The sequence below is a fragment of the Gobio gobio genome (genome assembly GCF_949357685.1).
Source record: "Gobio gobio genome assembly, chromosome: 21".
NCBI classification, from domain to species: domain Eukaryota; kingdom Metazoa; phylum Chordata; class Actinopteri; order Cypriniformes; family Gobionidae; genus Gobio; species Gobio gobio.
Window position 1 is genome coordinate 12,083,731 of NC_137117.1, and position 15,031 is coordinate 12,098,761.

General features: G+C 38.7%; 1 protein-coding gene across 1 annotated transcript in view; it reads left to right on the top strand.

Annotated features, from left to right (window-relative positions):
* Positions 1-2,007: 2,007 nt before the first annotated feature.
* Positions 2,008-15,031, top strand: part of tgm1l5 (transglutaminase 1 like 5) — a gene marked incomplete at both ends in the record, with an annotated part of 33,905 nt that continues 20,881 nt past the window's right edge. Inside the window, 13 exons of the mRNA XM_079802007.1 lie at positions 2,008-2,221; positions 4,274-4,465; positions 4,805-5,056; positions 5,143-5,261; positions 5,347-5,454; positions 5,586-5,763; positions 5,863-6,001; positions 6,741-6,927; positions 7,573-7,813; positions 9,506-9,790; positions 10,138-10,298; positions 10,435-10,571; positions 10,702-10,850. Coding sequence (XP_079658133.1) covers positions 2,008-2,221; positions 4,274-4,465; positions 4,805-5,056; positions 5,143-5,261; positions 5,347-5,454; positions 5,586-5,763; positions 5,863-6,001; positions 6,741-6,927; positions 7,573-7,813; positions 9,506-9,790; positions 10,138-10,298; positions 10,435-10,571; positions 10,702-10,850 — 2,362 coding nt within the window. The remainder of the gene's footprint in view (positions 2,222-4,273; positions 4,466-4,804; positions 5,057-5,142; positions 5,262-5,346; positions 5,455-5,585; positions 5,764-5,862; positions 6,002-6,740; positions 6,928-7,572; positions 7,814-9,505; positions 9,791-10,137; positions 10,299-10,434; positions 10,572-10,701; positions 10,851-15,031) is intronic.

A 15,031-nucleotide genomic window follows, 5' to 3' on the forward strand; every position in this document is an offset into this window, starting at 1 on the left:
ATTAGATACATTAAAATAAAAATATTAGTGCTGTCAAACGATTAAAATATTTAATCGCGATTAATCGCATTAATGCCATAGTTAACTCACAATTAATCACAATTAATCGCACATTTTTTTTATTCTAAATGTCCCTTGATTTCTTTTTGTCCCATTATTTTTTCTTATTTTAATGCTCTTATCAACATAGAAAAGTGGATCGGCTTGCTTTGTTCAAATGTTTGTTTTATTGAAAACAACATTGGCATACTGTAGTGTTCGATTTCACACCAACATTCTCACTTGAAGCAGTCATTCACACTTGGAGCAAATAATCGCTCACACAATGTAACACTGTCCATCAATAAAAGGGTGAAAAAAAATACTTTGTTGCACAAACAGCCCCTTCAACAGCCCTTTCTAAGGGATCAAAACAGGGTGATACAAAATAAAATTACAAAGTGCACATGCAAGGTAAACTAGGACTCCGCCTATAGTGCAGTTAAACCAGGGGTCGCCAACTAGCGGACTCCGGTCCAAATCCGGACCGCGAAGCCTTTTGACGTAGGCTAATGAAACAGTTAACGTTGCAATGCTCACTGTTACGTTCAGACCCAGACGCGCGGTCAAGCATGCAGGTGCGTTCACACCGGACGCGAATGACGCGACATGCAGGCCGCTTAATTCGCGCCGCAGAATGTCTATTTGCGTCTTTGCATTGACTTAAATCACTCGCGCAAAATGCTTCATTCGCGTCCGGTGTGAATGCACCACCAGAGCAGAAAGCAGCGCTCAAGACAAGCACTTTTAGTTGAAGACCCCTGAGTTAAACCATGGCATAATACGTTTCTCATTTCGGCGTCTCACGCTTGCCATCCACGTCTACTCTTTTAATGGCCCACAAGTGTGGGCAGCCGCAGCGTGCCTGATGTTTTGTTTCCGGTCTAGCTACATCCGGAGTGGTGTTGTAGTTTTTCTAACGTTACTAGTTGCTGCAACAGCATGTGAAAAAACTACAAAGTTTGTTAGACCAAAAAGAACGTTAATCTCGCGATAAAAAAATTGACGCCGTTAAAATAGGTTTGCGTTAACGTCGTTAATAACGCGTTTAACTGACAGCACTAAAAAATATGTTATCCTGTACTTGCAAACAGTGGCAAAGCTAATTTTAAATGTTTGTAATTATTACCGATAGGCAAACAATGTGGGATTTGGTGTGTCTAGGCAAATAATTACTGTGTCAATAAAACATCCTGTTGGCCATGTAGATGAATGCCTTTTCTTTCTTCAGAGGCTTAAATCATTCACTGGAGCCATTTGCAACACATTCCATCTTTAATACCTGGATGGTTTCGCAATGAAAAGTTGCGCTGATGCAGTATTTAAATAAGCTGTCACAATTAACTTGTGAGACTCATCCTAAACACTAAACTCTCTCTCATCAGACGGGAAATTCTTCACACTCTTCAGCTCTGAGCTGTGGATGGGGTGGAGATGGAGATGTTAATATATATATATACACTGGGCTGATCTGGAGAGAAACAGTTGGACGAAAGAAGAGATCCATTGAGATTTGCTTTATTGACTCTTTCAGATAACCCACTCTTCAAACACGTTCAGAACTGCAACCATGTAAGTAATGAACTCAAATATTGTTTTATGTGATTGTGATCTGATTTTATTTTGCGCCAGAAATTAATCGATTTTAAAGATTTTGTTAGAGCCCAGGAACACCTTTAGCAGAGATTATATGTTTTTCTCTGGTTATGTGAAGAGGTAATCTGTGCATTTATCTGTTTAGCCTATGTCAAAGTGACCGAATTGATAAAGCTAAAGGCAATAAATATGTTCTGGCAAGATTAACAAAAAAGATGCGGATCCTTATTTAGTGTTTTGCTGCTAAAATCCGTTCGAGGGTTAAAGAACTTGAGCGTTGAAAGGCCAATCTCAACAGACCTCAACAACCTTCTTTCGAATGGTTCTTTATGTGAGTTTGGTTTTTGTTCAATCACTGATGATAAACTAATGATGTATTCTTGTAAAAGGTCATTCAAAGCCATTATATTGGAGTCAGAAAAGTGTACAGAGGCGTGCAGCGAGGCGGACAGCCCATCCGTTTGTGAGCATTTCTGTTGCAATCACCTCAAATCATGTCAAAAATCTGATGACAAGGAGCATGTCAACACAAGAATTACGGATTATTGCAGAGACTCATGGACACATGTGGAGCCTGTGGTGAATGGTAAGAGGTCCTTGGAGAGTAATGAATGATGTAAGATGTGTTTAACCTTCTGGTGCTCTTCGGTCATATTTGACATCATTGGAATGGTACGAAACTTGGTTTTCATTTAAATGGTAAGAAACAAGTTTCTTTCTATTTCTAATCGACCCTCTCCCTAGAATCCATCTATATATTTTTATGTAGGATTTTCTTTTTAAACTGTTAGATAAATAGCAAGTGTCACATTATAAATACAACAAATTGTTTCCAAACTTAAATTGGCTATACTTAATGTTGGAGGTATAAACCTGAAGATGTGTAACAAACTGCTCCGAGAGACAAAGGTTGAGGATCCAAATGTAGCTTTATTGAAAGGGTAATCCACACTCGTAGTCAACAAACAGGCAAGAGGTCATAACAGGTAATCGGTCCAACCAGACAAACAAGACAGGAGAGACACGCAAACGGGTAATCCACGGAACAGGCAAGAAATCCAAAAACAAGAGACAAGAAACCAGGGAAAACGCTCAGAAATGCAGTGTGAACAAAACAAGACTTCGCCGTAAGTGACACAGTGAACATGGTATTTATAGGCAGATGTAATGAGGTAATGAGACACAGGTGCAAACAATGAGTGATGATGAGTCCGGGCAAAGGATTATGGGTAATGTAGTATGAAGGAGTGGCATCACGGGTAATCACGGGCACTCACACTGGTGAATTGTGACAGTATGTATATGGCAAGAAAGGAGAGAAACATTTAGAAATGAAACGGTTAGAATGTTCAGTAGACTTTATCTATTTTTTATTTGTCTTTTCTGGGGACCCCGTAGAACCTTCTGGAGGACCCCTAGGGGTCCCCGGACCTCAGCTTGAAAACCCCTGATCTAAAGGATTCAAGATTTATGAAGATTTAAGTTGGACGTTTCATTTTCAGGTCTATGCTCAAAAAGTGAATTAATGAATTATAATTGCAGCATAAATATAACTTAAAGGGTTAGTTCACCCAAAAATGAAAATTCTGTCATTAATTACTCACCCTCATGTCGTTGGACACCCGTAAGACCTCCGTTCATATTCGGAACACAAATGAAGATATTTTAGTTGAAAGCTGATGGCTGAGAAAGGCTTCACACAGGCCTCCATTGGCATTCAGTACATTGACACTTCCAAGATCCATGAAAGGCACTTAAAACGTCGTTACAAAGTCTATCTCACCACAGTGGCTCTACAATAATCATACAATGCGACGACAATAGTTTTTGTGCGCAAAAAAAAATCAAAATAACACCTTTATCCAACTTGTTCTTGTCTTCCGTGTGCGCCTCCACGACGCATGCGCGAGAATATGACGTAGCGCCGGTGTTCGGGAATCGATGAAATACACACTTAAGCTCCATTTTGAGCACTACGCCGAGACCTAAAGCACGATCAATGTAGAATCCAACAGCTTAGACACGCGCGTCTTCCTCTGCTCGTAAACAAATCGCTTCTGGGTCATATGTCCGAACGCCGGATCTGCGTCATATTCTCGCGCATGCGTCGTGGAGGCGCACACGGAAGTCGAGAACAAGTTGGATAAAGGTGTTATTTTGATTTTTTTTTGCGCACAAAAACTATTGTCGTCGCATTGTATGATTATTGTAGAGCCACTGTGGTGAGATAGACTTTGTAACGACGTTTTAAGTGCCTTTCATGGATCTTGGAAGTGTCAATGTACTGAATGCCAATGGAGGCCTGTGTGAAGCCTTTCTCAGCCATCAGCTTTCAACTAAAATATCTTCATTTGTGTTCCGAATATGAACGGAGGTCTTACGGGTGTCCAACGACATGAGGGTGAGTAATTAATGACAGAATTTTCATTTTTGGGTGAACTAACCCTTTAATACCATAAAAATCCACAAAAAGTACAAAATATGAAATAAAAACAGTATCGAACTAAAATATAGTACATTCATTTCATTGAAATAAAAATAAAAAAAACATGTGAAGAGCACCACAAGCATAACTTCTACATCAGACAATTATATGCAGCATGAATACTCAGCTTATTAACTATTTTCTATTTCTCAGATCTGCCATTGCAGGTGTGTTCTGTTGACCTCATCAAATCCAGGACAGGACAAAATCGACGAGAGCATCACACGGATCGTTATCTAAGCGATCACCTCATCATCCGTAGGGGACAATGTTTTGAGATGTGGATTGAGCTGTCCCGACCCTTTAATCAAAACTGTGACCAACTTCACCTGGAGCTGAGACTATGTCAGTTAATGCCTTTTTAGTTAGATGCCATCTTGATACCCAGTAAGATGCATTCTGACACCCTAAAGAAAATGACTAACTATATATTACATTTAGAAGACAAATGTCTGAGACCACTAGTTTCGCCAACTTGTTGATTATGTTCCCCAGTATGAGTCGAAATGCTCCAAAGCATCTTGAACTTCAATGGCAGCAAAAACACCTTATCCTCTGTACAGTTCTTTCCCACAAAAACACATGTTCAATGTATTTTCTGATCTTTTAGCCCACTGTAAAATGTGGATATATATGGATATATCCTCACCATCATTTCCTCTTCTTGTGTCGTGTGTTTTATAGGCAACATCCCATCAACATGGACCGAGGCACTCACGATTGTTCCATTAGTGAAGGAATTCCAGAAAGACTGCTGGGAAGCCAGGATTGTTGAACAAATGCAAAACCGAATCAAGCTGTGTGTTTACTCTCAGTCAAAAGCTTCCATTGGACGATACAAACTCACTGTCATAACCAACAGCCCAGCAGGAAAGGCCACTTTGCCATGTGTTCCTGAAAATGACATTTACATGCTGTTCAACCCTTGGTGTAAAGGTACGTGCACATGATATTGCATTCTCTTTTCATTTTAGTGCTTGAGGAAAAACTATGTTAAATATATAAGAATGTCTCTTTATCAGACGACTGTGTGTACCTACACGAAGAGGTGGAGAGAGTTGAGTATGTGCTGAATGACATGGGCAGAATCTACTATGGAACTAAACAGCAGATCGGCTGCAGGACATGGAACTTTAGTCAAGTAAGAGCCAAACGTTTATTCATATTCACATAAAAGTGCATGCAAACATTTCTTACTTACTTGTTCTGTGATCAATTATTCTTAGTTTGATGAAGGAGTCTTGGCGGCGTGTTTCTTTGTGTTGGAGAAGAGTGGTGGTCCCTGCTCAGGATGGGGCGACCCTGTTAACGTGGCCAGAGTGGTGTCTGCAATAGTGAGTTTTCCAGCCATTTTCAAACTAGGTTTTTGGGTCTTGAATAACAACCTGATTAGACAATGAGAACAATGATCTTTAGGTAAAAGATCAGATGACAATATAACATTGATATTTCATCATTGTGACAGATTAATGCCAATGACGACAGTGGTGTGTTGATGGGTAGTTGGTCAAATACCTACACAGATGGAATTTCCCCTACAGCCTGGTGTGGCAGCAGTGCCATCCTGAAACAATACCACAAAAGTGGAGGAAAAACAATCAAATATGGACAGTGTTGGGTCTTTGCTGGAGTCACCAACACAAGTAAGTTGTCAGACAAGCGAACAATAACGTGACTGGGAGAATTGATGTGGTTATGTGCATTGCATTAATTCGTTCTTGTCTCAATCTCTCCATCCTCAGTTTTGAGATGTTTGGGCATTCCCACTCGTCCGGTCTCAAACTTCAATTCTGCTCATGACACTGATGTTTCATTGACAACTGATGTTTATTTAGATGAGAAATTTGAGCCAGTCGAACATCTAAACCGTTATTCGGTCTGGTAAGATCACATGGTGCACTCTCAGAATTTTTTTTTACAGTAGAGGTACAATTTTGTTCCTTGGGGAACAAAACCTATAACTGTACCTTTAAAGGTACACCATTGGTCCTTAGGGTACAGTTATACCATTGTTTTCCTCTACTTAGAGCAGAGTCGCTGTCCTGCAGAGTTTGGCTCCAACCTTGAAAGACATCTATATAAGCTCTTATTGAGAATTAACAGAGGTTTAGATGTTGATGTTTTATTGATATTCATTTAGTTGGCCAGTTTGACTCTTGGTTTTATATGTGAGTTTCTGGTTTTCTAGAGAGTGTTAACAAAACACATAATCTGTTCAAATCAAAAGAAGCCATAAACAAAAATTGTCATGAAGGAAAATGTTTGACTAAACTCATCACTGACTAAAAAATATTAATAAATAATATTCACCAACAATACTTTCTTGCCACAGATCAGACATTATGAATTTTGGTTTGTAAATACATTCTAGGGAGAAAAAGTTTAGACGCACACAGATATCAAGAATCAGCATATGAATCTCAACAATGGTGACATACTTAATGCTGCAATGCATGCTGGGAGTCATGAGTTTTATACTGTGGTGGCTTAGTAGGGTTGGAGCTAAACTCTGCAGGACATCGGCTCTCTAGGACCGAACTTGCCTACCGCTGACTGAGAGGTACAAAAATGTACCCTTAAGGGTCCCACCCCAGTGACGGCTACTTGTCTCTCTATGTAGGAACTTCCACGTGTGGAATGAGGCCTGGATGGCTCGTTCAGACCTGCCATCTGGTTTTGGAGGTTGGCAGGTGGTTGATTCCACTCCTCAGCTGACCAGTCAGGGCGTCTCCCGCTGTGGCCCAACCTCTGTTGCTGCCATCCGCAGTGGACAGGTTCAGCATGATGCACCCTTCCTTTTTGCTGGAGTATGTTAATGCTTTACCTCAAACCTTCCATCATACAGGGTTTGATGTCGCATGAAATATGTTCACATGTAAACATACAAGTACAAATTTCGGTAACACTTTAGAATAAGGGTCATTAGTTAACATTAGTTAACTGCATTAGTTAACATGAACTAATAATGAACTGCACCTATAAAGCATTTATTTATCTTTGTTAATGTTAATTTCAACATTTACTAATACATTATTAAAATCTTGCTAACATTAGTTAATGCGCTGTGAACTAACATGAACAAAGCATGAACAACTGGATTTTAATTAACTAACGTTAACAAAGATGAACAAATACAGTAACAAATGTACTGCTCATGGTTAGTTCATGTTAATACATTAACTAATTTTAACTAATGACCATTATTCTAAAGTGTTACCCAAATTTCTTTAGGTAGCATTTAAACAATGATTATTAATGTCATGTGATATTTCAGGAAATATGTCATATGCTGTGTCATGATAACATGATTTTGGTTAATATTGAAAAATTTTATGGATTAAATGACATTAAGAATTCAAATTACAATTCTGCACCTTGCTTCAGTTAGGAACTGAAATTGAATGCAGATGCACAAACCTGGTGTACTGAATGTTTTGCTCTTTGTGTTGTAGGTGAACAGTGATAAAGTTTACTGGCAGTGTAAAGCTAATGAAAAGTTGTCTGTGATTCGGGTTGACAAGAGCGCAGTAGGTCACTGCATCAGCACAAAAGCTGTTGGCTCAGATCAACGCGTAGATATCACACACCTCTACAAACACCCAGAAGGTGAAAACCTACACATTTACATCACAGAAACCCATCACTTCAGTCTGAGCTGTAGCTGTCACAGCTCTTATATAAAGGACCTTAAAGGTAGGGTAGGCATTTTTTTAGAGAGGCTAGCACTAGCGAGCTAACTTTGAAAGCATAAGATCCCACCCTCCCTTCAGAGTGTTCTCCAAAGCCACATCTCCTTGGTTGGAGCAAACAAAAGCATCACCACAAGAGACATCATGTCTCAAAGCACATAACATTACTATATTAATTAACATAAACGACTTGAAGAGCACTGACCTGTACCACCTGACGGCTGCAGAATCATTTTGGAGTTGATAGTGTTGCCAATGGAACGCATAAAGTCACAAACTGCTTCGAGTATAACATCACAGGTTTCCATCTCTTCCATCCCAATTACAGGCAGGTAGGACATTGTATCATGTCATTCGGACCGAATACAATGATTGGACGAACATTTTATGGTCCTACACCTTCCACAGACAATATATATATATATATATCAAACGTAGCCATTTAATCTGACAAAATATAAAAACAAGCATTTCATTACATTATTATAGACCATGTTGAACAAAGATAATTTCAGGTTAGCTAGTTTTCTACTATTGTTATGAATATTAAAAACATATGACAAATGTGGAAAAGTTAGTTCATATGAAAAATGCAGAAAAGTTAGTGGTAACACTTTATAATAAGGTTTCATTAGTTAACATTAGTTAATGTATTAACTAACATGAACTAACCATGAGCAGTACATTAGTTACTGTATTTGTTCATCTTTGTTAACGTTAGTTAATTCAAATCCAGTTGTTCATGCTTTGTTCATGTTAGTTCACAGTGCATTAACTAATGTTAGCAAGATTTTAATAATGTATTAGTAAATGTTGAAATTAACATTAACAAAGATAAATAAATGCTTTTTAAGTGCAATTCATTATTAGTACATGTTAACTCATATAGTTAACTAATGTTAACTAATGAAACCTTATTGTAAAGTGTTACCAAGTTAGTTAATATATTATTGTAATGCTCTACTGGGTGGTTGCACTGCTCGCTTAATAAACAAACTCCAGCTGGTCCAAAACACAGCAGCTAGAGTTCTTACTAGAACTCTGGTATGACCATATCAGCCAGGTTCCGTCAGCACTGCATTAGCTCCCTATTAAACATTGTATACATTTTAAAATCCTGGTAATTACTTACAAAACATTAAATGGTTTAGCTCCCCAGTACTTGAGCGAGCTCTAAACACATTATAGTCCTTCACATCTATTGCAATCTAAAAATTCTGGCCAGTTGGTAATACCAAGAATATCAAACGTACGTGTCTATAGACTAAACACGTAATACGCATGTGCATGCCTTCACCGTTTTCACAGATTCACGTTTTTGAAGTTTGTCTGAGATGAAAATGGTATCACTTTCACAACTTGCACTTTAAAACCTATTTCAAAATTTGCGTTCCTCAGGCTACCAAAATTGTTGTGTTAATGAACAGCCAGAACGCATTCAAGTTTTCTGTTTTCAGTTGAAAATGGTGCAAGTTAATAACTAATGATTTTTACAACGGAAATGAATCAATCAAAAACGTACTTAAGCAGGACAATTACTTTTTCTCGAGCTGCTGTACAGCCAAAACAATCCTTGATGCATCAATTTCCTATTATCACTGTAAAGCTGCTTTGAAACCATCTGCATTGTAAAAAGCGTTATATAAATGAAGGTGACAACTTGACTAATCATATATTATTTTATCCCATTCATAAGGTTCAGATGGGGCACGAATGGCTGAAGAAACAGCCTGTCACCATGGCTCCAAACGGTCTGTACACTCATTGTCCTACAGTGAGGATGTGATCATTGAAGTCAACATGCAGGGTGATGGACCATGTGTTGGTCAGGATGCTGTGCTTTCCATCATTCTGAAGAACAAGTGCATGTCTCCTCGTAGTTTCACTCTTTACAGCCAGGTGGCAGCCATGCACTACACCGGAGCCCACAAGGCCTTAGTGAAAAAGGACCAGACACTTATTGAGCTCAAGTCTTATGAGGGTGAGAGATGATAGAAGCTTGAAATCAGTTTGAAAGATTGTACTATTTGATGACAGACTTGTTCCAAGCAATATTCACCAAACTTGCCACAGTTCTTCAGGCTGTTCTGACTTAAAATGCACATTTAGATATTTTTTTTTTTTTTTTGTCTTGAAAAACTTACCTTTTCTAGTATTGTATTACTTTGGTGCAAATAAACCAGTCCTAACAAATTCATCTTAGACTTCTCATACAGTATATCAGCTGTGAAGAAAAACATAATTATGAGAATGATTATTCGTTTCAAATGAAGATTTGTTATGAAAGCATTAGTATTCACTCACTGTTTTTCTTGTTTTCCTCTGCAGTCCAGATTCTGGAGTGGACCTTGCGGTATGAGGACTATAAGGACCAACTGGTTGATCAAGCAGCGTTGATGCTTACACTCTCTGGACGGGTCTCAGAGACGACACAGATACTGGCCACCCAGTTCAACTTCAGATTGCGCACACCAGATCTCATCATCATTGTGAGATTTCTTTATTATGAACTCTTTATATATAGAGGATTGATCTGCCAGTGTTTGTGTTCAAACTAGATGTTTTGCAACTTTTTTGTGGCACCAACATTTGCCTGATAATCTTTTGTAAACCTTTCTTTTTCAGCCTGTATGTGGTGGTGTAGTGGGCAAAGAGATGACATTCAAAATCAAATTCCAGAACCCACTGCCCTGTGTGCTGAAGAATGTAGTTTTCCATTTTGAAGGACTGGGATTGCAGTGTGTCAGGACAATTAACTATGGGTAAGACGCAAGAGTATTACATCAATTTTCACTGCTTGAAATAAATTACAGTTGACAGAGCAGAGGAGCACAATGTAAAATGAATACAAATGAAATATGCACATAATCATTTTCTCTCTCTGTCTCTCAGTGACATTGCAAGTCTGACCACAGTGAGCCTGACGGAGACCTTCATTCCCAAGTATCATGGGCCACATAAACTTCTGGCATCTCTTGATTGTCCTCAGCTCACTCAGGTGCATGGATTCGCCAACGTTGTTGTTAGTGAAACGATTCATGGTTAAACAGAGATGGTTTGTGTAAATATGCGAGAGTGCATGTAACTCTGGGATCATATGGCTGTTTATGTATGATATTGTATTTTGTGTTTCATACATTCTGTTAAAGTACTTTAAGGGACCTAAAGTTAATTTATGGTTTACAATAAAAGTAACCAAAACATATTCTGCATTTAATTTACTTGAATGGCACATTTTATCATAAGCCAGATTATTAATATGTTATATGATTAATATATTATTAATGTTACTTTATATTGTATAAGAATATGTGTATCAATTTATAACCAATGTAATAAATTTCAGTTATGATGTGTAATTATATGTGTGCATTATTTTCTTCCCTCAAATAATGGCGAGTGTTTTAAAGGAGACCTAGTATACAGTGCATGTGAAAAGTATTCACAGCGCTTCACTTTTTCCACATTTTATGTTACAGCCTTATTCCAAAGTTGATTCAATTCATTATTTTTCACAAAATTCAACAAACACTACACCATAATGACGACGTGAAAGAAGTTTGAAATCTTTGCAAATTTATTAAAAATAAAAAACGAAAAAAAATCACATGTACATAAGTATTCAGAGCCTTTGCTCAATACTTTGTTGAAGCACCTTTGGCACCAATTACAGCCTCGAATCTTTTTGAGTATGATGCTACAAGCTTGGCACATCCATTTTTGGGCAGTTTATCCCATTCTTCTTTGCTGGACCTCTCAAGCTCCATCAGGTTGGATGGGGAACGTCGGTGCACAGCCATTTTCAGATCTCTCCAGAGATGTTCAATCTGGGTTCAAGTTGTCCTGTTGGAAGATGAACTTTCGCCCCAGTCTGAGGTACAGAGTTCTCTGGAGCAGGTTTTCATCAAGGATATCTCTGTACATTGCTTGCCCAGTTCAAGCCGCTGAAAAACACCCCCACAGCATGATACTGCCACCACCGCTTCACTGTAGGGATGTATTGGCCAGGTGATGAGTGGTGCCTGGTTTCCTCCAGATATGACGCTTGCCATTCAGGCCAAAGAGTTCAATTTCTGTTTCATCAGACCAGACAATTTTATTTCTTATGGTCTGAAAGTCATTCAGGTGCCTTTTGGCAAACTGACTAGTGGCTTCTGTCTGGCCACTCTACCATACAGGTCTGATTGGTGAAGTGCTGCAGAGAGGGTTGTTCTTCTGCACTGGAGCTTTGTCAGAGTGACCATCTGGTACTTGCTCACCTCCCTGACTAAGGCCCTTCTCCCCTGTTCGCTCAATTTGGCCGGACGGCCAGCTCTAGGAAGAGTCCTGGTGGTTCCAAACTTCATCCATTAACGGATGATGGAGGCCACTGTGCTCTTTGGGACCTTCCATGCTACAGACATTTTTCTGTACCCTTCCCCAGATCTGTGCCTCGATACAATCCTGTCTCTGAGGTATACAGACAATTCCTTGGACTTGTGCTCTGACATGCACTTCATCTTCTACTTCTTAATTTATTGGTGGTTGGCAGACCAGCTTTCGGTGCATTACTGCCACCAACTGAACTGGAGTGTGGAGCACTGATGGGAAATTTGAAAAATAAATAAAACAAAAACACTTTAAGGCATGATATAAACTGATATAACATTTATTTATAGTCCTGATTACAGTATTGAGGTAAAAAAAGATCTAAATGACTAAATAATATTTCAACCATCACATAGCAGTAATGTGCACCGTGTAGAAAAGCTTGCTGATTCCCATAGCTCTTCAAAAATATTTTTTTTTCTCTCTACCCCGGAGCTAAAATGAACTCAGACAAAGAAAATTGGTTCAAACGTTACATTTACTATTATTAATCTTATTATTTAGCTTGGTTGGTTCTAAGGGACACTTACCTCTCCTCAGCACCACAGCCCACGAACTAAGAGACACAGTGGGCAGCATGTGGGAATAATCTCTTAAAGTGACAGCATAGCATACTAACACTAAAATAAACTAACTCTGTACCTTTCAAGCACAACAAAATCTCAGCTTGGCCTAAAAAAATCCCTAAAGAATTTCATTGTATATATTTTTTTTAATATTCAAAATAATGTACACTCTCATGAGGCGAAGACAGTCATTTGAGTAGCCTAAAAGCTTTTTTAATTTTGCAAAGAGGGGCGTCCTCAATATGTCATTGGTGGTTCCTGCTAAGACTATGATTTATTCGGTTTCCCCCGGGTTCACAAACAATCTAGTCAAAGACTAAAATGTATGTTTGAGCTGTTTTAACTGAAAGTAACTTGCACTGACATATTTTAAAAGATGTCAGTGCCATTGTTTTGGCTCAAGATGCACTAACCCTGACCGTAATTGAACTAATCCTGGCTTAATCCAAGCCCTGTTTGTAAAACTGGGCCTTTATATGCTACAGACAGACATGAGTTATACCATATAAGACATATACATGGTGGACCATAGGTAAAAAACTTGAGCAACCACAGCAATGCCCTGGCAACCATTTTAGCATCATAGTAACTTTTCATTGACAAGCTTGACTCATATTTTCTTCATATGTATGTAAGAATCTTGTTTAGTAGCATATACATATAACATTATGACTACTGACAGGTTAAGTGAATTAAACTGATCTTCATCACGGCACCACTAGTGGCTGGGATATAGTAGGCAGCAAGTAAACATTTTGTCCTCAAAATTGATGTGTTAGAACCACCGAAAGTGCCAACAGTGGGCACGTGAGCATCAGAACTGGACCACGGAGCAATGGAAGAAGGTGACCTGGTCTGATGAATCACGTTCTCTTTTACATCACGTGGATGGCTGAGTGTGTGTGCGTCGCTTACCTGGGGCTCCAGGATGCGCTATGGGACGAAGGCAAGCCGGCGGAGGCAGTGATGCTTTGGGCAATGTTCTGCTGGGAAACCTTGGGTCCTGCCATCCATGTGGATGTTACTTTGACACGTACCACCTGCCTAAGCATTGTTACAGACCATGTACACCCTTTCATGGAAACGGTATTCCCTGGTGGCTGTGGCTCTTTCAGCAGGATAATGCGCCCAGACACAAAGCTAAAATGGTTCAGGAATGGTTTGAGGACCACGAGTTTGAGGTGTTGACTTGGCCTCCAAATTCCCCAGATCTCAATCCAATCGAGCATCTGTGGGATGTGCTGAACAAACAAGTCCAATACATGGAGGCCCCACCTCACAACTTACAGAACTTAAACGATCTGCTGCTAACATCGTGGTGCCAGATACCACAGCACACCTTCAGGGGTCTAGTGGAGTCCATGCCTCGACGGGTCAGGGCTGTTTTGCAGCGAAAGGGGGACCAACACAATATTATGTGGTCATAATGTTATGCTTGATATGCTCTGTGTATGTTCTCTTTAATTGCTATAATATCTTTACATCATAACATCTGTCCATACAATTACAGTTATGACTCAAAAAGCTATGTGAACTATCAGTATGTAATTATACATAAATGGTGGTGATTTAGTGCTTCCAGTTAAATCATTATTTTGTTTTATTCCCTAGTAAGTCATGAGCAATTTTTCCACACAGCTGAATCATTCACTGAAGGTGTTTGCTGCACATTCCATCTTCATTACTTTTTCCACTTTAGGTGATGAACAACTGGTGGAATGACAATTACAATGTTCGTGATTGGTTGATACAATGACTTCTGACTTAAACATTCCTGATGCATTAGGTTACTAGCTTTACGCACTTTAAAATAACTTTTTAGACTATTATTAATTATATAACATTAAACCACAACACATCACATGTTTTTAAAATACTTTTGAAATGTTTATACCAAATGAATGGATGTTTTAATGTCTTAAGGCCCCATGAACCTCAGAGAGACAATATATATTAATGCTATCAGAAATACATTTTGAAATCTGAAACTGGTTTTGTATATTTTAAGAAAATTACTTGTTCATATATATTTCCACAGACCACATAGGGGTCTAAACTAACAGATGAAAAACAACTTGTCATTCAGTAATGGGCTTTTAAAAATAATAAAAAAATACTAACCAGAGTTGATCGTGCCTGTAAAAATTATATGATTAATAAGTTATGACAACAAATCTTTTTATATTGCTTTAACTCATCAAGATAAGTTAAAGGTGTGGTGTGTAGGATTGAAATGGGTACTGCAGTCCAAATTCAAAATATTGGAGAGGAACCACGGGGGTTCCTCA